Genomic DNA, 26,939 nt, shown 5'->3' on the forward strand with positions numbered 1-26,939 from the left:
TCATTCAGGTATTTTTTTGTATTTGTCCCATAAGAAGCCAATTTTTGAAACTCAAAAACCTTTTTAACTAAACCATTGTCGAAATGGAATCTTGAGATAAACTATTTGTCATAATGAAAGTTTTGTGAATGACTATAATTAAAACAAATCAGCCAATAGGGACTTCAGAAATTGGTGCATAATTTGGTTTTAATGTTCTTCCAAACCCAATTTCTCATAATTCCATACACATTTTAGGCTCATTGGGCCCTCTATTTCCGTGGGCCAATCCCCGAATTTGGCACTGGACTTTATGTTAGGCCTAGGATCTATTTAAGCTTGCATTTTATAAGATGGCTGATTTAGGCACTCTAGTGTCGATAAACTATCTTTGAAAAGATCAAAGGCTTTGAAATTATCATTTATTTTTCCTTTCCTTTGCAATTAAAGATTAAAAAGATTCAGAAACACATTTCAACGCTTTTACGAATAAATAATTCCTAGTTTTAGTTTTGTCGTAAATCATATTCACATGATCGCACAAAAAAACTTCGAACAAAATTGATGTGAGCAGTGTTGCAAACCTTATCTGCTTATATGGGCCTTTGAGATTTAATTCCTTTTAATTTTTGGGAATAAATGGATCGATTTCATCACCAAATCACATTATTTATTAAGTTTTTAAGCATTTTAAGTAAATCAAGCATTCATTTTAAGATTATACTTTGATTTATTTTATGTAGCTAACCATAAAATTTCGTGACGTCACAACGCTTTGCAAAACCCTGCTTTAAAAAAATGGTGCGTTGTGACGTCACGAAACTGAATCGCTCTAAAATAAATTGAAATCAAAATTTGAAAAAATCAAAATTAGCGATTTGTTGATTGTAATGAATCGATACTTTCCTGAAATTTTCATAAAATTTGATCAAATAGAATAGCAGAAAATTGCGGCATTCTAAAAAAAATCTGAAAAGTGGGAAAAGAGGCGCGTTGTGACGTCACGATTCCTTTTGCTTATATTTTGTTAACTACTTATTCTATACAAATACTTTTGGTTTCAAATTGTAGAGAATTAAATTTTGACTTTATAATGTACAATTATTAACAATGTGCGATATGACCTGTAAAACTTACACCGAAAAAAATTTTCACATGAGCGCTACGTGAAAATGTACATGGATTTTTGCCACCATGAAAATCACGTGAAACTTACGTGAATTTCAGGTAGCAAACAGAGCTCGCGCAGCAAGGAGATTTCACGTGATTTTCATATGAGTTGTGTATGAAATCAACGTAGATAGAATGTGGTAAGGGATTCGTTCTGCTACATGGATTTCACGTAGATTTCATTGTCATATTAACGTAGGGAGTTTTTTCGGATAATTTAACTAATATGTTTTGATTTTGATAGTAATCTTTATTGTTCGCAAAATTGCGCTTGTCCTTGGGTAACATATGCATTTTCCATCTTCAGTCACTTTTCACTATTCACTTCATTCAAACTATTAAACACAAAATTTGGCATTTGTTTCGCCGCTTTGACAAGTGCTTAGTCCTCTCAGCTGCCTCAATTTTTAATCCTGTCAAAAAATATCAAAAATGTAAATAGCTACCACACAACAAAATATTATTACTTACGAAATAAATATCAGCTTTTCCATCACTCAGATTTTTTTTGTCTTCATGCACTAACTGTCGGATCCGCGCCATATTGAGAACTGTATTCCTTCACACAGGTTTTACGTGAATGAGCCATTCAGGCTTACGTGAACATCACATAGAATGCACAAAATCCCTCTGTAATTGACGGATCACTGGATTCTCACGTAAATCGAATGTGTCTTAATTTTGACAGCATTCGACTATATGAATTTCACGTAAGGATCAAGTGATTTTTTATTAACTGCTAAGTGCTTCACGTAAACCAAGCAAAAATTCACGTAACGAGTGGCTACGTGAAAATCCAGGTAAATTTAACGTTCTTTTTTCGGCTGAGTGTACATACAATATACCAAAAAAATGTTTTGCAAACGTTGTGACGTCACGCTGGAATGGGTCATATGCATTTTCAAAATTTAAAAGGTTCGTTTTCATAATTTGGAAAAAAAAGAATATTAGAAACCGTCCTGAGTATTTGTTTTATTTTAGGATAAAAAATTCTTGAACTTAATTCTTATGCTAAATTCAGGTATAACCAAGCTTTAAAATGGCCATCCACAACTGAATACTCGGAACCAGATCTTCATTCAAAACTCATATGAAAATTTAGATTTTCAAGTCGGATGAAAAAAAAAACAATCTATAATTATAGATTCATGCTTCTGAGGGCTCTGGAATATATTTCACATCTTGGTTCATGTTTTGATTCTGAATTTGAATTAAGATTTAGAAAGCGTATTGAATTTCGGAAACAGATTCAAAATTCAATTTTTGAATGAAGGTTCAGAATTTGGATTTAGAAATAATATTGAAAATTCAATTTCCGATTTAGATGGTAAATTGAGTTTTATAACGTTTATTGGTAACGTAATTTTAAAATTTCAGCTGAAGATCACAAATATAAAGCAAAGCTTGATTTCATTTGGAAGTTGGAAAAAAAACTGATTTCTATTCGTGAAAAAATCATCCACAGGATTTTTTCTTTATAATTGATTTTAAATGAAGAATGTTTGCTGATAAAGAAACATATAATCTTCACGAGGAAAAATCTGCAGGGAGTTTCATTTTCTCTCCGTGTTTTGATTCGTTTATTTTCAAATAGCAGCTGTTTAGATAGCCAAATTTAGAACTCAAATATTGAATTTAGATTTGCAAGAATCAGAAGTGAAAAGCAAAATTTTTATATTTTACTTTAGCTTTATTTTTATTAATATTTTTTCCACCGATGATTGAATCGAAATGGTTGATTAATTCCAATAAAATTCTGGAAATTTCAACTGATCAATTTTCATAGAGGGCAAAAAGTAATTATGAGTGCTTGAAAAATAGAATATTTTACGTTGTTTGATAACAAAACAGCGAGTCTGTCCAAAAACTACTTTTTTGTAAATGATAAACTTTGGTTTTCCTGTGTTTGTGTTCGATTGAATCAAAAATATACAAACGTTTGGAAATAAATAATTTGATTATAATTCAATTCTGATGTTTTAAAACAACAGTTAGGTATTCTTTGCATTTACAGTTAATGGTAAACTAATTCTTGATTTCTATGCTGATGCTTCAAAAACAGCAAAAAGCTAAAAAATTGTAAAATTAGCCTTAAAAAATGCTATTTTACCGTTTGGTCCTTTCCGCTTGTTCGTACAGCGGATGCAATTTTAAAATTTTTTTCTGAACCTATGAAAATTTGTGTGCCAGGTCATAAGACTTCAGCACGATCTTATAAATATTTTATTCAAAAATACGTACAATATTAGCGCAGTTGACTAAAGAGCCGCAGCTTTACATCAAAAGAGCCGCATGAGGCTCGCGAGTCGCAGGTTGTCGACCTATGTTCTAGGACGTTAATCACAAAAAATATTGGATTCCACTGAAATCTGGGACAAAACATGTCGAAACAAGTGTAAAGCCATTTGAATTAGCTATTTTTTATAACAAAATAGATTAATGTCTAATTTTTGCTAGATAAAATAATTGACAAAAAGAACGATGATCTCTGACCTCAAGCATACAATACTTTCTACGACACTTTTCTACACTTCCGGGTCTGAACGATTTTTTGAAAAACATGTGAAAAATAGGGAAAATCTGAACAGAAACTAGATATTATTCTTAAACATACAAGAGGAAAAAGAAATAAAATTACTTAAAATTAAAAGTTTTTATCGAAATACAACAGCAGTATGCAAATCGTATCTTACGAATAAATTTACTCTGAAAAATCGTTTTGTAACAGAAAATTAAAAAAAAATTAAAGGGACATTCGATTTTTTTTTATTTGATTTAACAAAAAATTTCAATTAAACCGGGTTAAAATGCGGAAAGTTAAAAAAAATATGTGGCCATCCCGGTCAGATTTAACTTTTCTCGAATTCTTAATTTGGTTTATGGGCAAGCCTGGATATATCAAGTAGATTTGGAATATACGTAAATCAAAGTATAAAGCTATCTACATTGAAAAATACACGGATACATCTAAAATGTTTTACTGATACCATAAGATTTTGATGATTTGGAAGGTTTTCAACATAAAATTTCAATATTTTGTAAATTATCCAACATTATTTTAAAAATTTGAGAAGTCAGTTTTTGTATACATTTGAAAAAATAAATATTCGGCCGAATACCTAGCTGAACTATTCGGTGAGCCGAATATTCGGCTTAACGGTTTTTTGGCGGTATTCGGTCGGCCGAATATTCGGTACATCTCTACTAGATAACCTGCAAAGTTTATGAGTTGAACCAAAACTGAAATTTCATAATTCATTTAATTGTTTTAAAGCAATTTCAGATGAAGAAACAAAAAAGAGAGTGGAGAGTGTTTGATCGAATAGTTCCAAAAACTTATGTAGAACTTATGTTCGCTTCTATCGCATTGAAAAAAAAACGGACAAAATATTTTTAATAATATGAAAAACGTATTTTAAGTTCTGAATCTGTATAAGAACGCCAAAATAAAGGTGGCTTAAGATACGCCAAAAATTGTGGCCCACGGTTCTCCACAAGCTAGGATTTGCAAATTGGTTGCGTTTGTGTGACTTATTGATGTTTCATCAAAAATTTCTTTTTCACGTGAAAGAACATGACAAAACAGAGATCATAAGTGTATGAGCATATTTTTGTTATGAACTTTAGGTTCCCCTTCGATGCAATTTGCGGGTGCTTGTTTTTATGTTTATTTTTTTTTAAACTTGATAAATAAAAGAAGCAAATGATGCGAAAATAAGTCATCCACATACACTGCCGGTCAAAAGTTTGGGATCACCCACTTAAAAACATGCAAATTTTGATCGTTCATATCTCAGCCGTCTTAGGACATATTGAAAATCTTCTGATCTCATTTGAAAGATAATGAGCAATAGCTATCTCGGAGGTATTTTGCCCAAATATAATGTTTTAGTTTTGAACTTAAAACTTAACCTAAAGTTATAACATTTTCAAAAAGTCGCACTCAATATTCAAAGCCGATCATCTCGGGATAGGGTGGACCAAATCTCAAAATTTGAGTGGCATTAGAATTCCTGTTCTTTACTTCTCAAAACACAATCTAAAAAATTTGAGAAAAAATTCAAGAATGTATTTTTAATTAATAAAATAGACACTCGAGTCATCGTCCAAAAGTTTGGGATCACCTCTTTGTATGGTGAGTTTGAGATCATTCTTATAAAAACATGCAAATTTGTTTTATTCATATCTTTCTCATCTAACATCGTATTGCAGAGCTGAAGGGTTCATTTAGAAGCTTAGGAATTGTTGTTTTTTAATAAATTCATTCAAAAATTATATTTTAAGGTGAGAACGATAAAAAAAATCTGAGAACTTTCAAAAAAACAATTAATTTCAGGTGATTTTTTATGGTTATCACTTCAAAATATAATTTTTGAATGAATTTATTAAAAAACAACAATTCCTAAGCTTCCAAATGAACCCTTCAGCTCTGTTATACGATGTTAGATGAGAAAGATATGAATAAAACAAATTTGCATGTTTTTATAAGAATGATCCCAAACTCACCATACAAAGAGGTGATCCCAAACTTTTGGACGATAACTCAAGTGTCTATTTTATTAATTAAAAATACATTCTTGAATTTTTTCTCAAATTTTTTTGATTGTGTTTTGAGAAGTAAAGAACAGGAATTCTAATGCCACTCAAATTTTGAGATTTGGTCCATCCTATCCCGAGATGATCGGCTTTGAATATTGAGTGCGATTGTTTGAAAATGTTGTAACTTTAGGTTAAGTTTTAAGTTCAAAACTAAAACATTATATTTGGGCAAAATACCTCCGAGATAGCTATTGCTCATTATCTTTCAAATGAGATCAGAAGATTTTCAATATGTCCTAAGACGGCTGAGATACGAACGATCAAAATTTGCATGTTTTTTAGTGGGTGATCCCAAACTTTTGGCCGGCAGTGTATAGGAAAAGCCAGGATGAAAACGAAACAACGTTGTATGCGATGGTCGTTGTTAAATTCGATTTGCTCAAATTGTCGAACAAGTCCAGGAAATACCGGCCAATTTTGATCGGAACCTAGGTATTGCTCATCAAAAATCAAGGCAAACTTGGAAATATGTACCTTTCATGATTATTTGTTCTAAACTTGCTCCAGAAATTTCGGACACAAAAGTTAATAATAATTTTTTGTAGAGAAATGAATCCAACTTAGATGAAATTTCAGGGACTAGATAAGGGAAAATTGATGTTGAAAAACATGCGAAAAAATTCGCCTTGTCTCCCGGTGAGACTTGAACCCACATCTTGCGCCTCTCCGGGGCCCATGTATTAACATTCTACTACAGGAGACCAACCTGGCGTATGAATATTATACTGGTTGAGTGTCGATGTCTATCGGAATGAAGGGAATAGCTCTCCCATGTGATCATAATCATTTTTCTTGGTCTATTTCTATTCCCATCTTTTCATCTTACGGTAGTTGGACTCATATTTGGATGAGTCAAGACCCATCTTTGGGTCACAGTTTAAAAATAGAAAATAAGGCGGTGCCAAACACCGAATTTGGTTGGATATCCAAATACGGCAAACGCATCATTTCTCATCATAACTGACAACCCGTGCAGTATATGAGAAGGCAATGCAAATCTTGCCGTGACTAAAATATCCAAATATGAGTCCAACTACCGTAAGATGAAAAGATGGGAATAGAAATAGACCAAGAAAAATGATTATGATCACATGGGAGAACTATTCCCTTCATTCCGATAGACATCGACACTCAACCAGTATAATATTCATACGCCAGGTTGGTCTCCTGTAGTAGAATGTTAATACATGGGCCCCGGAGAGGCGCAAGATGTGGGTTCAAGTCTCACCGGGAGACAAGGCGAATTTTTTTCGCATGTTTTTCAACATCAATTTTCCCTTATCTAGTCCCTGAAATTTCATCTAAGTTGGATTCATTTCTCTACAAAAAAAGTTTCGCTGACTGAATGTTTGAGTCAAGACCCATCTTTGGGTCACAGTTTAAAAATAGTTAATAATAATTTTAAACACTATTTGTTTTTTTTTAAGTTTGATTTAAAATAAGAATTAGAACAGAGTTTTCGGAATGTGAAAAAAGAAGTATTTTGCTTTATACTCAAATTCTAAAATCTCAAATTTTATTATAACACAAACTTTCAACACTTTAAGCTTCTAAGTGATGATTCAGAATTGAAAACTCAGATTCAGGTTCATCATTTTAAATTTACATTTCAATTCAGAATCACAACACAGATTAAAAATAAATAATTGAAAAAAAAAGAATTAAGATTAAACCTAATTTCATGTTAAAATCATTAATTTAGTTCAAGTTTGCATCAAGCAAATTTGATCTGAAATTTTTTATCCCTTACTGTATTTTTGGAAATTTTTTATTTATTTGATTCAAAGGTTAGAATCTTGAAATTTGCAAAAGAGTTTGGAAGATTGGGCCTGTTTGATTTGAGCATAGAATAAGTTTTTTAGAAGGCAAGCCTAAAAAGAAATTAATGTATGCTCAAATCAAATAATTTTGATCTACCAGACTCTTAAACAAACTCAAAAATTTTAACCATCGATGAAACAAAATTCCATGTTTTGTTTCATAAAAAAATTTAACTCACCCTTTAGGCCATGGGTGGCCAAACCGTGGCCCGCGACATCATTTTGTGGCCCGCGGAGCATTGATTAATTTCAATCTTATGAAACAAGAATTATACTTATAAAACGGAGAGCGATCATTATATTTCAACTTCTTGTGAATTGAAAAATAAAAATAAATCTTTGAAAATCATTCAAATTCTTTCTTTTTAGAATTTGAATCAAATAATTTCGCAACTAGTAGTAAAAAGTCGCTTCATTGGACTTGAAAATCAGTGCGAACGTGCAAATTTATTCAAAAGATAAAATTAAGAGTCAAACATAGCCAAAATGCTAAAATACGCTGAGCTTCGGACTAGATTTATGAATTTTACACAAGAAACATTGTGTGCTTTTCATCAGAACACAATTATCTGTTGACGTAACTTATCGTCAAAACTATTGCAAATATGGAACACCGCGAAAATTGCTGCGATACCCAGTTATAGAAAAAAATATAATCAGTTTGGTCTGGAAGAGCTTCATAAAACGAATTCGGACAAGTTGAAGTGTCCTGCATTTCATTAACTTGGGTTGCTGATGAAAAGTTCCTACCGAATCGGAATTTTCAAGTAAAAGTTTGGAATGTCATTCCTCCATCAGGAAATCAAAAAACTAACTGGAAATTTCAGCTAAAACCAGGAAAATTGTCATTTTTACGAAATTTCCTTACAAATTTATAAAAAGAATTCCTACAAAGAATGTAAAAAAAATTGGGTTCAACTCAATTGGATAATCATAAAATAATGCTTTAAAAGCATACACTGTAAATTTTTGCCTCGGTTTCCAGCAAAAAAAATTGCTGGAAACGTTCAGCAATCCAAACTTTTGCTGGAAACCAGCAATCGATTTTCTTATTGCTGGATTTTTCAGCATTCGGTTGTGTCCTTGTCATTTTTGCTGGAAAATCAGCAATCGGGTTTCAAATTGCTGGACTTTGCAGCAATTGGTCTAGTTTACTGGAAAATCAGCAATCGAGTTGTCAAATTGGAGTCTGTTTGTTTTCGTACGCTGAAGCAAGGTGAGACTCTTTTTCACGAATTTTGTTTATGTTAATACTATTTTTTTATTTTCCTTTATATTCTAGCAACCAGACATCAAGTCAAGGGTGAGTTTGTATTGGAAAATGGATTTATTAGATTCATTAAAGGTATTAATAAAATCTCTATTTCAGGTGGCGGATGATTATCACATTGGCACAAAGCTGCCACCCCGGAGGCGGTGTTGGTATATTGACAAAACATATATCTCTGCTAATTCATTTAATTTTAAATAAAAAAAAATGGAAGAAAACAAATGTTGTTTATTACTTATCATGTGCACAGCCAGTTTCAATATTTAAATTTGAATTGAAATATAAATTTGATACCAAATACAGCCGAATGCTTTGATAGAAATAACTGGTTTCCAGCAATCTGGATTGCTGATTTCCAGCAATTTGAATTGCTGGAAACCAGCATTGATGTTTGCTGATTTTTCCAGCAATCGATATTGCTGAAAATTTTGCTGGAAAGTCAGTGGGACAAAAACCAGCAAAATTTTGCTGGTTTCCAGCAAAAAAAAATTTGCTGTGTAGATTAATTTTCATCAGAATTTTTGAAAGTTAATAGAAGTTTAATCGCAGAAGTGTAGTTAAATTGATCTGGACGAAACTCGGTTTAAAATCATTCAGGCTTAATATTTACTTAAAACCATATGAGAACATTTTCACATCTTTGAAAAAAAAAATCCTTACTGAAAGACTTCTTTCCTGCATAGTTTTCAAGATTATGTTTTTAGCTATTAACTTTTTTGTGTAGCTCTGGACAAATTTCCAGAACCCAAAATTTTTGCTTTTGTGATGTGGCTCGGAAAAGGTTTAAAATTATCAAAATTTCAAAATAGGGTTGTGGATCTTTTTCATTTGAAATCAGGATAAATCAGGATAATTATTGATTCAGCAAAACAATATCCTATTAATTTGAATAACACAACTGAACCAGTTAGAAACAGTTATTTTAAGTCTAAGATAAGTTAAGGCTTATCAAATTAAAAGAAAAATAATATTGAAATTGTTAATTTATTCCCTTACTATTTTGCTAATTTCTATCAAATATTGTTTATTGAGTACTTTAAAAATGTTTGCTATTCATTGATATTTAATTATTTTTTGTGTTTAAATTACAGCATAAATATTTTTTTATGAATACATATCATTAATTTTTTTTTTTTTTTTTTTGTTTCGATTATAGTCGTTTTACCAACATATCATTAACATATCAAATTAAAGTATGGAAACGAGTCAGTTCCTTTCAAACTCTGGAATATTTTAACAACTTTAAAATGCGTTTTTCTAAATTTTACTGAACTGAATATATTGAAAACATTCCTTAAAAGTAAAAAGGAAAAAAAATGCTGACAAGAATTTATTGGCCCGCAGACAAATCACATTACTAAAATTTGGCCCGACATCTGAAAATGTTGGCCATCTATGCTTTAGGCTAAGGACCACATTTATAAAGTTACGATTTTATACAAAAACTTTGAATGAGAACTTAAAAATGAATAATCATAAAGTAACAAATATAGTTTCATTTTCGTAGGTGATGGAAAGAATTAGAGAAACATGAGCTATCAAAGAACGAAAGAACATAAGCCGTAAATATCATGAATTTTTCGAAAAAGATACAAGGGCTCACCGGCAGGACTTGCAATCTCCGCTCATGTTTCTCTAATTCTTTCCATCACCTACGAAAATGTGATTATTTTCAGGTACAAAGATGTACCAAGCGATTTCATAACATCAGTATTGAAATATAGTTTTTTTTATTCGTACCTACGTTGTTGAGCAAAAAATTTTAGGTAAAAATCAGTCACCATGCCCCTCCCCTACGATTTTTTCCTACGGCCCTGGTTGATAGTATTTTTCAACGGTCATTTTTTGTCGCAGAGTGCCTCCAGCTACGGGTGGTTGCATATTGAGGAAAAATAGGCAAGGGGTACCAAAAGTTTCTCATTGGTGGGGGGTGGAGACGGAGCGCTTTTTGACAGCGAATTGTTCGCATACCATGCCTACGATTACGATTACCTGTCACAAGATGGACGATTCCGTGCATTGGTATAAGAACACACCTGAAGCTTTACACGCCTTGTTTTGTCGACTTCTTCCGTGCTGGCAGATTGACAGAAACGGAACAACGACTATTTTTAAGATATCTTGCTCAAATTTGAATTTCATCTAATTCAAATAATCAATATCGAATTACCTTGTACCTGTTTCGACGGACATCTGACGTCCTTTCAGTTATTGGTGACACTTCGAAAATCAGAGAGACCCTTTCTTGGAAAAGACCTTGTAATAAATCATCTGGTGATACCATCTGGTTGAAAATAATCAACTGAAAAATATGAGTGGCTTTAGATGGAAGAAATAGAACGAAATTGAAATATAAGCTTTTGTTTTTTATTAAAAACTCAACAGAATATTGGACCGTTTGGCTGAATAGCTGAAAAGGTCAATTAATTCGGCGAACGGCCGAATACCACTATTCGGAACATCTCAACACCGAATAAAGGGTGATACGGTCAAAATTTGGTCAATATCAACTTGACGTATTTCTTTCAATTTTGCATTTAAAAAACCTTAACACCCCTCATTTTGAAGGTGTGTGTGTGTAGAATGTTGCTCCTATTTTGATTTTGGAATTCACTCTTCAGTTGTCAAAATGCCGTCCAAGGAAGGAGAGCAGCGTATCAAAATTTTGCTCGCGCATCGCGAAAATTCAAGCTACTCGCACGCAAAGCTGGCAAAATCGCTAAAAGTTGCAAATCAACCGTTACAAATGTAATTAAAGTGTTTGGGGAACGTTTGTCGACAGCCAGGATGTCTGGATCGGGGGGAAATCGAAAACCGGAAGCCGCTGAGACGACAGAGAGAGCTGCCGGTAGTTTCAAGCGAAACCCTAACCTCTCTCTCCGAGATGCCGCAAATAAGCTGGGTGTATCGTCTACAACCGTGCATCGAGCTAAAAAACGAGCCGGACTATCGACTTACAAGAAAGTAGTGGCTCCAAATCGCGATGATAAACAAAATACGACGGCCAAAGCGCGGCTTTACACGACTATGCTGACGAATTTTGGCTGCTTGGTAATTGTGTGGGGCACGAACGGACGTGTGAGTGTGATGACACATTCTCTGAGCACAGGCTCAAGTAACGTCCAGTCTTGACGCAGCAGTCGGTTAGGTGGGCCACCATGGTCGATCGGCGATAGAGCATAGTGCGGTGGGTGATCTCGAGTGATTATCTAAGTTGCACATTTGGCGACCGATACAGGACCGTGTTGCTTGGGATAACACATTGCAAAGTGAAAAAGTGTTTTGAAGTGACATTTTTTGTTTCCCTATACAAAACAGAGCCTTCTTTTGAGATCACCCACCAGAGAGAAAACACGTGTTTTTGTTAACTTGGGAGCGAAAAAGTCCAGTGCTGCCAGAGTGAGGTATTTTTTTTGAATATTATTTTAATATTCATGATACTTACGTTAAAAAAAATTCAAATAATTTAAGAAAAAAGGCGAGTTGAGAGGACAGCCTTATCATGCGAGTTGGGAGGACCGCATAGATATTCAGCGTGTTGAGAGGACAGCTGTTAAGGAAAAATGGCGAGTTGAGAGGACAGCCAAATAAATGCGTGTTGGGAGGACCGCATAGAGAGACAGCGAGTTGAGAGGACAGCTGTATGAGAGAAATGGCGAGTTGAGAGGACAGCCAAATAAATGCGCGTTGGGAGGACCGCATAGAGAAACAGCGTGTTGAGAGGACAGCTGATTAAGAGAAATGGCGAGTTGAGAGGACAGCCAAATAAATGCGTGTTGGGAGGACCGCATAGAGAAACAGCGAGTTTAGAGGACAGCTGTGAAAGTAAAATGGTTAGTTGAGAGGCAGACAAATAAACGCGCGTTGGGAGGACCGCAAAGAGAAACAGCAAGTTGAAAGGATAGCTGTAAAAGAGAAATGGCTAGTTGAGAGAACAACCAAATAAATGCGTGTTGAGAGGACCGCAAAGTGAAGCAGCGAGTTGAGAAGACAGCCAAATAATTGCATGGAAGAAGGACCGTATTGAAGTACAGTGACTTGAGCGAGAACTGTTAAAGTAAAACAGAAAAAGAAAAGCTTGGAGGTTTGAAATAGTTAGTAGTGAGTAAGAGAGTAGGTGAAATGCACTAGAATGAGAAAAAGCAAAGCAAAAAAGTTATGCAAGCGTGAGATAGAATGGATAAAATTAAAGTAAAGAGTATGAGAGCGAAAAAAGTGAAGGAGGGGAAAATGGAACCTGAGTAGCGCCTTCTCACATCAGCTCTTTTGTAAGCGTGTAAAAGAAAGAGAGAATTCGAAACATTAGTCCGAGTCTCAAGTAATTATTTAAGCATAAGATATAGCAAAGTATAACTTGAGCACAAAAAAAAATAAAAATGAAGCCTGAATAAGCCAAGTATGTAGGAAAAAGAAAAAGTTATGTGTAATTTTGATAAAATGTAGTGTTATTGAAGCATAAAAAAAGAACCTGGCAAGCGTTGAGTGGCAGTGAAGATCTTCATACATCTAAACACGTGATATAAAATAATCAAGTGTGTGAAAATGGAATATGCCACGTGGTTATCAGACAAAATTATGAAAGGGAAGTAAAACTTAAAAGAGATATAAACTGTAGCACTAGAGAGACCTAAAATAAAGCGTCTAATGCGAATAAAAATGAAAAAGTGGAGCTTGATAGAAAAGTTCAAAACGAGCAAAAGAAAAGCATTACATATAGATAAATTTGAGGACAAAGAAGATAAAGTGAACCATTATTGCGGAAGAGAACGCGAAGAGCCGGGAAAGGCAAGCAGCTTTATTTGAAAAATCATGCTATTAATACATAAGAATAGAAAATTAATTTAAAAAATATTTTAATAAGGTTTAATGAGAGCAAAACTCATGATGAGGAATAATAGAAAAGTATATAGTTTGTCTTAGAATTGAAGAAGGATTTAAAAAGGATGAGGCGTAAAAAAAGAGACGAAAAAAAAGTGAAAGTAAAGAAAATGTGAAAGAGATAAGAGGTAAAGAGTTCAGATAAAGCGTAGCAACACAGGATAGTTGTCTTTCGAACACTAAATGAAGGGGAAAGAAGGAATTTTACAAGATATAGATAAAATATACCTAAATGAGTTTCTTTCGTTGAAAATAAATGGTAACTTATGAGTAAATGGTTAAAAAAAACATCTGGAAAGCCTGGCGCAAACTCTATCGAAACAAAATATGTAAGAGTCATGCGGGGCAGTTATTGAAGACTGTTTCGTGGTGATATGGATCGGTGTGGGATTTCTCCCAGTTAGAATTGCAGCGAGAGAAACAAATTCCCGTCTTACAAGCATGGTTGCAAAAAGTAAAGATTAAGCACGTGTTGTTTATTTGTCATTTGGTTAACGTTTTGGTTAGCCTTATACATATACTTGAACTGCAAGACATCGCATCAGATCCAGCTTCAGATGAAAATATTAATGTGTATAGTTACCATCATGTTTTCGAACTTAAAAATACTTTAAGAAGATCATTTTGTTCGGGAACTGATAGTTTTAGAGCACTGATACTTAAGAAAATACAGATATTTCTTTGACTTCCAATTGTCATCTTCAACATTGTTTGGTACAGATGTTTGTCTATATGGTACAAATGAGGAACATTCTTTTATTACAAGCACAGTTTTGAATGTGACAACGCTGCTCATCGGCGTTCAAATATTTTTTTCGGAAAGGGCACATCGGAGCGTTGCTAAAAGTACGAATGAGAAACGAGAGCGTTTATGCGTATCAATAAAGCTGCAAACACGTGTGGGTAAAATCATCAACATTCTTTGGTTTTCTCTTCTGGAGAGAGAGGAAGTGGCGACTTCACAGCGCCAACTGGTGTTTACTAGCAGAGTTGATATTTAAATCCATCAGATCATCTTGACGATAGTAATGCCCTCTGAGTTTTGCTAGAGATGCAAATGGTCAATAGTAAAAAGAACACATGGTAGATATGTTGTTTCAAGCGGGTTCACATGAGTTAAAAATGGATTATTTAAATAAAACATGTTGAAACTGATTTTTTTTTTCTGAGAGAAAGGAAGATGTGTGGGGCACGAACGGACGTGTGAGTGTGATGACACATTCTCTGAGCACAGGCTCAAGTAACGTCCAGTCTTGACGCAGCAGTCGGTTAGGTGGGCCACCATGGTCGATCGGCGATAGAGCATAGTGCGGTGGGTGATCTCGAGTGATTATCTAAGTTGCACAGTAATGGACGACGAAACCTACGTCAAAGCCGACTACAAGCAGCTTCTGGGACAGGAGTTTTATACGGCAAAAGGAAGGGGAAAGGTAGCAGATATTTTCAAGCACAAGAAACTGTTAAAGTTCACGAAGAAATATCTGGTTTGGCAAGCCATCTGTACCTGTGGCTTGAAAAGCAGCATTTTCATAGCTTTCGGGACTGTCAACCAAGAAATTTACGTGAAAGAGTGTTTGAATAAACGTCTGCTGCCTTTCCTGAAGAAACTTGGTTGTTCCGTACTGTTTTGGCCGGATTTGGCATCTTGCCATTACGGTAAAAAGGCCATGGAGTGGTACGCCGCCAACAACGTGCAGGTGGTTCCCAAGGACAAGAACCCTCCCAACACGCCAGAGCTCCGCCCAATTGAGAAATACTAGGCTATTGGCAAACGGATCCTAAAGAAGACCAAAAAACTGCTGAGGACGAGCAGCAGTTCAAGGCAAACTGGCTTTCTGCGGCAAAGAAGGTGGACAAGGTGGCTGTACAAAATCTGATGGCAGGGGTTAACGTAAGGCCCGGCAATTTGGATTTGGAAAAGTGAAAGCCTAACTGAATATTTTTCCTGAATCTTATACTAATTCAACTTGAAAAAGAAATTTAATTTGATTTTTAAATAAACGATTTCATCGATTTACACGCGTTTTCTCTTGACCAAATTTTGACCGTATCACCCTTTATTAAAATTACCGAAGTTTTCAGCATCCATAAGCCATAGTTTTGCTATAATTGAACTTAAATAAGGTTCAATGTCCTTACAAGGGAGTTGTCTCAGAAAAAAAAACATACAGAAAAACTTACAGCTTTCAATTACCGAGCTTGGAGATATTTAGCTTTATCGGCTACGCTAAGTATGTTGTATTTATGTTGGTTATCCATCGTTGGTGCACGGATTCACCGCAGTTTCTGAGAGAACATTCTTATTATATAGTCATTTATAAGAGGAAACACATCTTACCTGTCGGCCACTTATGGGATTCGAACCCAAAAGTTTTCTTGCTGATACCAGGAATGGAACCCAGTACGCCTGGCATACCAAAACCAGACTAGCGCCAGCATCTCCGCTAGACCACATTGGCGCTTTTTAGCTCTATCGGCTACGCTACGCTGCAAAAAAAAAGTTGGGAGAAGAAAATATACTTTTTTATGGTTAATCTTATGAAAAAGCCAACAATACTTTTCCCACTCTGATTAACGCCACAAAATGTAACGCTTGTTTGGAATTATCGCGGGGAAGTCCAGAAACATGCAGCGATAATCTCGAGCCATCATCATCTCATAGGATTCACTTCATTCTGAAATTGGAAACTAACAGTGGTAGAAGATTGAAGAGATGGTTTCCTTAAATTATAGCGCCGTACTAAGTTCAGGGATTGCGTTTCTCTTGCTACTACACAGCGTTTGTTCCGTTGAGTTATATCCTGATAATGAAGATATAGTAAGTGTTGTTTTGTGATTTAGAAATTTACATCCTTCTGTAAAATTCTAAAATTATCTTTTCAGGAGTGCGATCTTAATCTAAATGAAAAAGGGATATGTGTATATTCCTACCTTTGTACGGATGGCAAAATCAACATTGATGGCTCGGAATTAGTTGACTTACGGAGTGCCGATGTTTGTTTAGATTATATGATGAAGTGTTGTTCAAAAAGAACGGTAAGTTATTTTTCTGCTTGATAAGAATGTTAATAAAATCACTCTCGAAAACATATGCCTGTAAATTTGGAAAGTATGGATTAGCCTGTTAGGTTTTTGTTGTTGGGTTGTTTGATATATTTGTCACAGATTGATCTAAAAATTATTCAAATACAATTAGACGTAATAATGACCTCTTTGCTCCATTTCTCAAACCTTATCATAAAGCTTTGATTGATCAACGTTTTCTTTAAGTCAATGTTGTGTTGATTGTAAGTACACTGTACCAAATTTTCAGAACTGGCTAAACCCCTTTATTCGTATTTACAAGTCTCGTTCATTGAGGTATGAAATTGAAGGATATAGAAAATAATACCATAAATAATTAAAAGAATAGAATAAAAACTAACTTTACACAACATACTGAGATCTTAGCAATAAATTAAAATATTGTTTTACCTTAAAAATAGTGAGAAACTCGTAACGCTTTGCAAAAAAAAATTATTTGAAATGATTATTGCATTTTTTCATCCATATCACTAGACTGAGTTGATTTGGGGTCATTATTGAATTTCTCGAACGCTGTAGTCTTAAAAGCTTTGTTTTGGTTTTAAATTTATCCATGGTTTTTGCAGAATTTTTAAGTAACGTTTACATGAGTAAAATTCGACTTTAAGGTTTGTATGTGTCAATTTCTATATTCTTTAAAAGAAATTTTCAGCAGTGATGTCAATTGAATTGATTGTTTGTCAATCCCAAAAAACATAGCTCTATTGAACAGCTAATAATTTTTTTTGTCTAATAAGATATGAAGTTACGGCCTTCGATAAAGCTGCTCAGCGGGAAATTTCCTTTAAAGAATTTATAAACTGGCACCAAAACCATTAAAGAAGAAACAAAATTGATGTTGATTTTTCCCATGTAAACGTTATTTAAGAATTCTCCAACAAATAATGGATTAGTTTCGAAGCATAACGAAGCTGTTAAGACCCTACGGTTTGGGAAATTCAAGAATCAGTCGACAATATTGTAGGAGATAGAGCTAAATAAAATATAACAACACATTCATTTAATAATAAAATATGCATTATGATCAGTGTTGCTAAATTGCATGAACGCACACATATCTGAACGATTCGTACAGAAGAGAGAGCGAGAAAAGCACGAATATCCGAGAGGTTCTCTGCGGGATATAGCGATGAAATGTGCGACATATCGGGATTCAGAAATCAATTCTCATCGCGTAAAGACGCATTTGAAATTGAGTAGTCGAGAAGTGTTAAAGTTTAATTTAAGATTTAATAAAATCGAATCGTGAAAGAAAATTCACTACAAATATATCTCCCCATTTTACAGTATCGAAGCTAAACAGAGAAATCAATATTTACCGAGAACAGTTCCTAAATTATTTTAGCAATATCTTAACTTGTTGTTTGGGGAAAATCTTGGAATTTTACTTCATTGGCGTCACAATTATGATCTTTTCCTTTCGACAGACATGTGCTGCCAGACGAGGAAAGTGCGTCCCAGACGCAAATTGTCGAAATTTCGGCAGATTTAGGAACATCACAGATTGCAATTGGAGTGGATTGAAATGTTGTCCGAATGAAAATATTATTGAGGTAATTTAATATCCGAGTTAATGATTTCTTCCTAGTTTGATGTTTAAACTAAAAATGTTGGATTCTTTACAGGACAACTCATCAGAGGAATATTCTACCGATACTTCCATCGTAGAAATTGTTGAAGAGCAGTTTATTCCTTGCGATCAAAGCAAAGGCGTTTGTGTGAGCCCTGATCAGTGCCGGGTGAATACAGATGGAAGAGGACTGTTAATATCCAAAATAGGGTCGGAATGTCCTCGAAACAAAAACATGTGCTGCCCAAAGAGTCAATTAAAAACGCAAGACAGACCTGCTTCAGATGGATGCAGTAGTACGGGAGGACGATGCGTTTTGAGTTCGCTATGCAGAAATCCTGTTGAGTTCAATCTAAGAACTCAACATGCATGCGACAATTATAATCATGTTTGTTGCCTGGACAACGGCTACGTTTCAACTACGAAAGGTGGAAGGGTAAGTTTACTAATCTAGCCATGTTCTTTCATGATTGTATTTTTACATTCTCTTCTCCGGTATGATAGGCAAGGTTGCCGAAACAAAAGCTGTGTTTTGACGAAAAAAAATTCTGACTTTCTATGATTTTTCCCAAAAATTCTGTGACGATTTTCTGTGATGCTTTTTCCATTAATTCCATTCGAAAGTCATGTCAAATTGCATCTCTTTTACATTTTTTTTTAATGAAAATATCAATTCTATCATATTTTTCCAATACAAAGATAACTATCCAAAATTTGAATTGACTTAAAATATTAATTTTGAAAAAACGTCCAAGCTTTTAATATTTTGTGAAATCTGTGAATATTCCAAAAATTCTATGTTCTGTGACACAGATTCTGTGATGACATTTGGCTCGAAATTCTGTGAAGTTATAGATTTTTCTGTGATTTCGGCAACCTTGGTGATAGGTAGGGGAGAATGAGGATACTTGATCCTTGGGGATACTTGATTCCTTAGCTGTATCTCGAAACTGGAATGTCTTACAAAGATCAAATGTTCTAGAAAAATGTGCCAAAATGAGCAAAATAACAATGCTTGTAGTTTAATAATTTTTAACAAAATAATTGTTAGAGTAATTGAACTTTGTTTGAAAAATTTCACAAAATGTAACTTGAAGATCTTTTTTCATCACTTTAAAATGTTCCTTACATGGGAAAATTATGAAAAAAATATTTGTTCCAATGTATCAATCGTTCGAGCGTAAAATGAACTTCATAATGCCATATTTTCAAAGCAATGGAAAACTTTCAACTTTTTTCAGAAAAAGTTTTCTAAAATGTTGATTATGGGTACAATTGATCCCCTAGAGTTGGGTACAATTGATCCCCCTTCCAAACGGCATATTCTTCTTCTGAATTGATCGTTATGATTGCTGATTACGAAATTATTAATATTGATCCAAAAACTAATATTTATCAAACAATTGTCTGAAGAAAAGAGAAAAAAAAATTCTCTTAATTATAAAAAATAGCGCCTTTAAGTATGCAATATTATTAGCGTTGAGACAAAGTTATAGAATTTTCTTCTTATGTCTGCTATAAATTGTGAAATGAGAACAAACATGAACAAAAAAAGTCAATTAACATTCTATATTGGAGTTTTGTTTGATTTTTATACAAGGATTAGGGCTTCCTGAATAAAAGACCAAGTCTCCTTCAATAAGGGATCAAGTCTCCCCTAACTTCAGAAAAATCGCAATTTTTTTACTCCCTAGAAAATGCTTCTAGTTCATCAACGGTTTCAAGTATCGTTCTAATTTTTGGAGCATAGAAACTTTAAGTTACAAGCTGTCAGAAAATGTCAAAGACGGCGAGTTGCTAAATTTTTCTAAAAAGATATGGTGAAAATATGAAAAGGGGATCAAGTATCCCCACTCTCCTCTATAATATTAATGAACTCATACTTTCCAACATCTGCTCTTAATACTAAATTTTTGTTTTCGAACATTCGCAGGTTCCTTCTACAACAGGATCTTACGATGGTCAATCCAAAACTTGCGATTTCGGTCGTGGATTTTGTGTCCATCCGGATCAATGCTCGATGACTAGAGAAAGAAGCAGTTTGGTGGACCTCAGAATGGGCTTAGAATGTACTGGATACACTAACATGTGCTGTCCAAAGAATAAGCTGAGAAACAACGACGAGCCTGAAGTAGATGCATGCGGCAGTACAGGAGGACGTTGTGTTTTAAGATCAAAATGTACGAATCCTGTTGCATACAGCCTCAGATCATATAGTCAATGTGACAGTCCTAGTCATGTTTGTTGTCTGGACGACAATTCCAATCCGAATACGTGCAGTAACACAGGCGGAAGTTGCGTTTCGCGATCGCAATGCATAAATCCGGCTCCGACTGACCCCAGCACTTCTCAGTGTGATAGTCCTGGTCAGGTTTGTTGCATGGACGATGACTCTGATGGATGTGCTTCTATTGGAGGACGATGTACTTCGGGAGATCAGTGTAGGAATTCTTTGCTGATCGACCTCAGAAGTTTTCAATGCGAAAATCCTCGCCATATTTGTTGTATGGATGACGAATCGCTTTCAAATCCAAACACTGGAAAGGTAAGTTAAGATTTTTTGTATCCTGGACGACAGAGAATTGTTTGAAATTATAAAATCAGCTGACTCTGATTACTTATGACGCTATTCAATCTTTTAATCGATATGAAAAGTTTGATCTACCTGCTAACATTACCTGATTTTTGCTTTGAATTTCAGGCATGTAAGAATAATGATGGCATTTGCGTACCCAAATGTCGCGGAACAAAATACGTGGACAAGACGAATGAATGTGGTGGTTTGAAATGCTGTGCCGTTGGTAAACCAAAACCCAATCCCGCTAAGCCCACTAAACCATCTGGAGGCCCAAAAAGTTCAGAGACGGGACAGGTAAGTTTCAAAGACTAGGAAGGACTTCAAGGGACTTTTGCTATTGAAAATTCTCCAGATCATCCAGGCGGGACTTGCCAACAAAAAAACTTTTGGCCGGAAATCTGATCTTAAATAGCTAGGCCCTGCTTTTGAATTTTTGACTCTGTGTCTCTTTGATCCTTTGAAACCTTGACTCTATTACTCTTTGACTCTTTGATTCTTTGACTCTTTGACACTTGATTCTTGACTCTTAGCTCTTGACTCTTGACTCTTGATTCTTGACTCTTAGCTCTTGACTTTAGACTCTTGACTCTTGACTCTTGACCCTTGACTCTTAACTCTTGACTCTTGACTCTTGACTCTTGACTCTTGACTCTTGACTCTTGACTCTTGACTCTTGACTCTTGACTCTTGACTCTTGACTCTTGACTCTTGACTCTTGACTCTTGACTCTTGACTCTTGACTCTTGACTCTTGACTCTTGACTCTTGACTCTTGACTCTTGACTCTTGACTCTTGACTCTTGACTCTTGACTCTTGACTCTTGACTCTTGACTCTTGACTCTTGACTCTTGACTCTTGACTCATGACTCTTGACTCTTGACTCTTGACTCTTGACTCTTGACTCTTGACTCTTGACTCTTGACTTTAGACTTTTGACTCTTGACTTTTGACTCTTGACTCTTGACTCTTGACTCTTGACTCTTGACTCTTGACTCTTGACTCTTGACTCTTGACTCTTGACTCTTGACTCTTGACTCTTGACTCTTGACTCTTGACTCTTGACTCTTGACTCTTGACTCTTGACTCTTGACTCTTGACTCTTGACTCTTGACTTTAGACTTTTGACTCTTGACTTTTGACTCTTGACTCTTGACTCTTGACTCTTGACTCTTGACTCTTGACTCTTGACGCTTGACTCTCGGGTCTTTGCTTCTTTAACTCTTACCTGGTAGTGTAATGTTTATATGTGCAAATTTTTGTGATGATCTGTCAAGTGGTTTTGAGATAGAGTCCAATGAAGAAATTTTTCGACTTTTTTTTGTGCAACACGTGCGCCATTTATAATGCATAGGCTAAACGATCTTTGATCTCGACATCTGATCTTGAGCGGAACCATTTACTTTTCTAAGATCTATGCAATGATTATTTATTTATCTTACCGAATTGTTAAAAGCGCATATTGTCAAGATATTCTCATACTACCTTGTCATTATTGCTAAAATTTATGAAATGAAATAATGTTATAAGAAGCTTTTAAAACATACGTACACAATTTTCACCAATCTACGCCTACTTTGAACGTCAATTTATGTAACTTTTGGCCGTTATGAACTGATTCTCAATGAATAAAATGGTAGAAAAACCTATGAAAAAGAATTATTTGGGTTTTTGTCACAATTTTTCTATCAAAATAACAACTAATCGAGTTGTTTTTAAAAGTAAAATATGATCTTGAGTGGAACCATCTCTGATCTTGAGTGGAACTACTAGCTTCCAAAATAAACCACTATCATTTCGCCGCTTTTCAACTGTTATTTGTATTGTTCTTGATGTTGAAATTCCAGTTGAAAACGATATACTAATAAACATAAATTCAAAATATTTTTCACACAAATTCCTTCAGTTCTACAAAGTGTAGCAAAGCACACTTAGCTATTTTATAATACTTAACGGTTCAATTGGTGGCCTGGTATAGAAAACCTATCCGATTCCCTAGTGTTTGATGTTCACACATGAGCTCAAACTCATGGAAATCGGTTGGAAATTTTTTTTTTATCAACTCAGCTAAATTTTTAATGTTTCCATAATTATTTAGCATGAATAAATTTTATCGTAATTCAAACTGGAATTTATTGTTAACTATATTCTGTGAATGAATCGTTTAGAGCAAGCTGCCAAAAACACAGAAAAATCTGTAATTTCACAGAATTTTGAGCAAATTTTTATCACAGAATCTGTGTCACAGATGACAGAACAAAGAATTTTGAAATATTCGCAGAATTTTTGAATTTTAAATGGATTTCTGAAGTTATGATTTTCTTGATCAATATAAAAAATCCATCACAGAATTTTTGGATAAAATCACAAAAAATCCGGATTTTTTTTCTCAAAAACACATTGATTTAGAGCAATGTACAGTTTTTTTTGCAAAATCTGTAATTTAAGGCATCACTGAATTTGTCGTTACTTTCAAAACTTGTTCTTGGCAATATAACTCTGAACGCGCACATTCAAATAATCAATCAATATACTTACGAATTTAAGTTTTGAGATAAAAAAACAAAATTTGAGTTTAGAGAATCGAGTCTTTCTAAATAAGATGCAGTGAATAAAAGTGAAAATTGGATATCTTTTTTTTTAAGAAAGAAATAAAGCTGGAAGGACGATGCCAGTTATTAGAAAGCTTGTTAATGCCGGTCCGGCATAGAATCTTATACCGATAATTCCACCTACAAAGGAGTTAATTATTGGAGTAGAGTCTGATTTGTGGGTTTAGTGAAGTGCTGAAGATTCTGGATTTTTTTTTGTTCAAAGTTTTTTATACGGTTCTGAAGAGTTTTACTTGTTGTTTAGTCGATTTGATTTTTATAAAGCAATTCTTAGTTGTAATTTTTTTAAGTAGGGGAGATGAGGGCATAACGAGCACCCAGGGCATAATGACCACTCCTTTTTTCTACATAAGTACGTATTTTCTTAAACAAATTTTCATAAGGACTTGTTTCGTACTACCTATAGTATTAATTTTTCACCAAAAAAGAAATATCCTTTTCATATTTACAGAAATATTAAATAATAACCAGCTAGGTTCTCAAGTGACGAAAATATTATAAATTTTTAGCACCACCAAAAAAGCTTTTATGACCTTTAAATCATCTTGATCTGAAATGTACGCACTGCAACATGATCTACACATTGTTTCTCAATTTTGAACATCATAAAATTTTTGATTTTTCACTTTAATCAATTTTAAAACGCGTTTTTACTTTAATTTGTTCACTAGAGGCGAACAGAGCACTATCAATGAAGGCATAATGAGCATTTTCTGCTGTATAATCTAGCAGCGAACTCAACTCGATGAAGTCAACTGAATAATAGAGCTACAGCTTGACTTGTTTCGTCTGTCGATTTGGCCTATTGGTAAGGTGTCGGGGAGGTAATCAGTAGGCTCGAGTTCGATTCCTGTTCGAGGGGATTTTTTTTTGCACATACCATTGATGATTGATTTTTTTATTGTTGCATTATAAGGCTAATAGCATCAAAGCATCATCCGTCAAACAAAACACCAGAAACATAATGTATGAGCATGTGTTAATTCTTTGAATTCTACAAACAGACCTAGATTATTTTGTTATTGCTTTGTTTGATGAATCTACGCCTCACCGTTTAGTGCAATCATGATCATGAATGATAAATGAAAAAAAAATCACCCCGACCAGGAATCGAACTCGAGCCTACTGATTGCCTCTCAGACATCTAAAAAAAAGACATACACCGTCTTAGCCGATTTAGGCTCTACAGACTAAATAAATGACGTGGACAACTATGATTAACATTTAACACCCAGTACCGAGATGGGAATCGAACCCATGCCATCAGTGGAACAGTGATTACCGTGTAACCACGCTAACCACTCGACCACCGAGACGTACCAATAGGCCAAATCGTCAGACGATGCAAGTTAAGCTTTAGCTCTATTATACAGTTGACTTCATCGAGTCGAATTCGCTGCTAGATTCCCCGACAGAAAACGCTCATTATGCCTTCATTAATGGTGCTCATACTGCCTCGGGGGGTTTCTAATTATGCCTCTACAGTGACTGGTTTTCAGCTTTCGGCAAAAATTTTTAAAGTGCATTTTTAAACGTTTTTATCTACTTTTTTAAGTTTCTTCCAATTAGGCAATAGACTATTTGAGAGTCCGAACACGAAACGATGATGTAATTCACATATTACAGCTGTTCTCTAAGGTTAAATAAGCGTTTTTCTTAAGGTGGCCATTATGCCCCCAGCTCCCCTAAGTGGACTTTATGGTCATTATGATATTTGAGTAGAGTATATTCTTCTGTTAATATGCCAATATTCTGATATTTTCCTTTAAACCTAGACTTGTCATAATGGAGATGGAAAATGTTACCCGGAATGCGAACACCCTGCAATTGAGGACAGCGAAAATGATTGCATTGGACTAGTGTGCTGCCCTGTGTTGAAACCTCGATCAACCAGAAAGCCCTACAAATGGCGAGGCTGCGGTTATCGCAATCCAAATGGCATCGTCTTTTCAACTACCGGGAACGTTTATGGCGAATCACAATACGGGGAGTATCCATGGGTTATGGCCATCTTCGAACAATCATCACCAACCAACAAACTCAAATGTTCCGGAACTCTGATTGATCCTCGAGTTGTATTGACGACGGCGGACTGCGTTAAAGCTTACCGATCAAACCCGAAACGGCTGATCATCCGAGGTGGCGAATGGGACATTGGATCGAACAAGGAGCCTTTTCCAGATCAAGAACGATCAGTCAGCTCCATTAAAACTCATCCTGGTTTCAAGCCCTCTTCACTCGTCAATAACGTAGCGCTTTTATTTTTGGAAGATGCATTCAATCTAGATTACAATATCGATACGGCTTGTTTACCACCTCAGGACTATGAGATCGATAATGGTTACGTCGCAGCTACTGGTTGGGGCACAACTCCTGTGAAACGTGAAACCAATCAACATATACTGAAGAGTTTTGATTTACCATATCAACAACGATACGAATGTCAAAATTTATTGCGACAGGCCAGTGCAAACCAACGCTTCGTACTCCATGAAAGTTTCATTTGCGCCGGTGGAGAACCTCAGGTTGATACTTGCAAAGGCGATGCCGGAGCTCCGATTATTTATAAAATTCCAACGGATATGGATGAGCGTTACTATGTGGTTGGAATGGTTTCCTGGGGCGTTGGATGCGGCAGACCAGGTATTCCGGCTGCCTACACGGATGTGGCCAAGTTCAAGGATTGGATTGATAGCGAGTTGCTAAAGAAAGAACTAGCTGTGGTTTCATACACACATGAAGATGATATGACTCAAAATAGAGATAGCTAGATGTCTTATTGGCATGCTTTTCATTTTTGTTTGTTAAGACTCACGATAAAATCGCATTCGAATATATGAAATAAAAGGAACCCTACACCATAAGGACTTTTTGTTTGTATTATCACAGACGACTTAAAATAAATTAAATCCTTTAGACCCGACTCTTTTTTAAGTAGAACGTTTTAAACAGTATTGTTATTTAATATTTTCAAAGGTGATGGGAAGTGTAAGAGAAACATGAGATATCAAAGAAAGAAAGAACATAAGCCGTAGATATTATAAATTTCTCGAAAAAGATACTACGGCTCACCGACAGATACATGAAACCGCAATATCCGCTGTTCACATGTCGAGATCCGTCGGTCAACCCCTGGATTTTTTTTAAATATGTCTTTATTTGTATCAATTTATCCTTACATTCACAAGCAACCAAAAGCCGCGTTTTTACAGATGGAACTCCGAAGTTCACATTTGGCTGAGAAAATGTTTTACGGGAACTTCAAGTGACTCATATCACGTAGAAGTTAGTCAGGAACTTCCATCGCCTTTTGGAAGGTTGAAACATCGATAACGGAACTTCTTAGCGCTTTTAATGGAACTTCTTTAAAGAAGTGCTGTAG

At 34.9% G+C, this 26,939-nt stretch overlaps 1 protein-coding gene across 1 annotated transcript; it reads left to right on the forward strand.

Annotated features, from left to right (window-relative positions):
- Nucleotides 1-16,375: 16,375 nt before the first annotated feature.
- On the forward strand, nucleotides 16,376-26,421 carry LOC129748092 (tissue-type plasminogen activator-like). The gene is made up of 7 exons (XM_055742568.1): nucleotides 16,376-16,534; nucleotides 16,600-16,752; nucleotides 18,228-18,353; nucleotides 18,426-18,806; nucleotides 20,304-20,915; nucleotides 21,072-21,242; nucleotides 25,333-26,421. Exons 1-7 carry the CDS (start codon nucleotides 16,430-16,432, stop codon nucleotides 26,326-26,328), a joined length of 2,544 nt encoding a protein of 847 aa, XP_055598543.1. The 5' UTR covers nucleotides 16,376-16,429; the 3' UTR covers nucleotides 26,329-26,421.
- The last annotated feature ends 518 nt before the right edge of the window (nucleotides 26,422-26,939 follow it).

The sequence above is a fragment of the Uranotaenia lowii genome, chromosome 2, assembly GCF_029784155.1.
Source record: "Uranotaenia lowii strain MFRU-FL chromosome 2, ASM2978415v1, whole genome shotgun sequence".
NCBI classification, from domain to species: Eukaryota; Metazoa; Arthropoda; class Insecta; order Diptera; family Culicidae; genus Uranotaenia; species Uranotaenia lowii.

Bases quoted from the DNA above. Each gene is read 5' to 3' on its own strand.
- LOC129748092 (XM_055742568.1), top strand. From the start codon at position 16,430: ATGGTTTCCTTAAATTATAGCGCCGTACTAAGTTCAGGGATTGCGTTT. The intron at 16,753-18,227 runs GTAAGTTATTTT...TCCTTTCGACAG, and splicing joins AGTGTTGTTCAAAAAGAACG to ACATGTGCTGCCAGACGAGG. The intron at 20,916-21,071 runs GTAAGTTAAGAT...TTTGAATTTCAG, and splicing joins CAAATCCAAACACTGGAAAG to GCATGTAAGAATAATGATGG.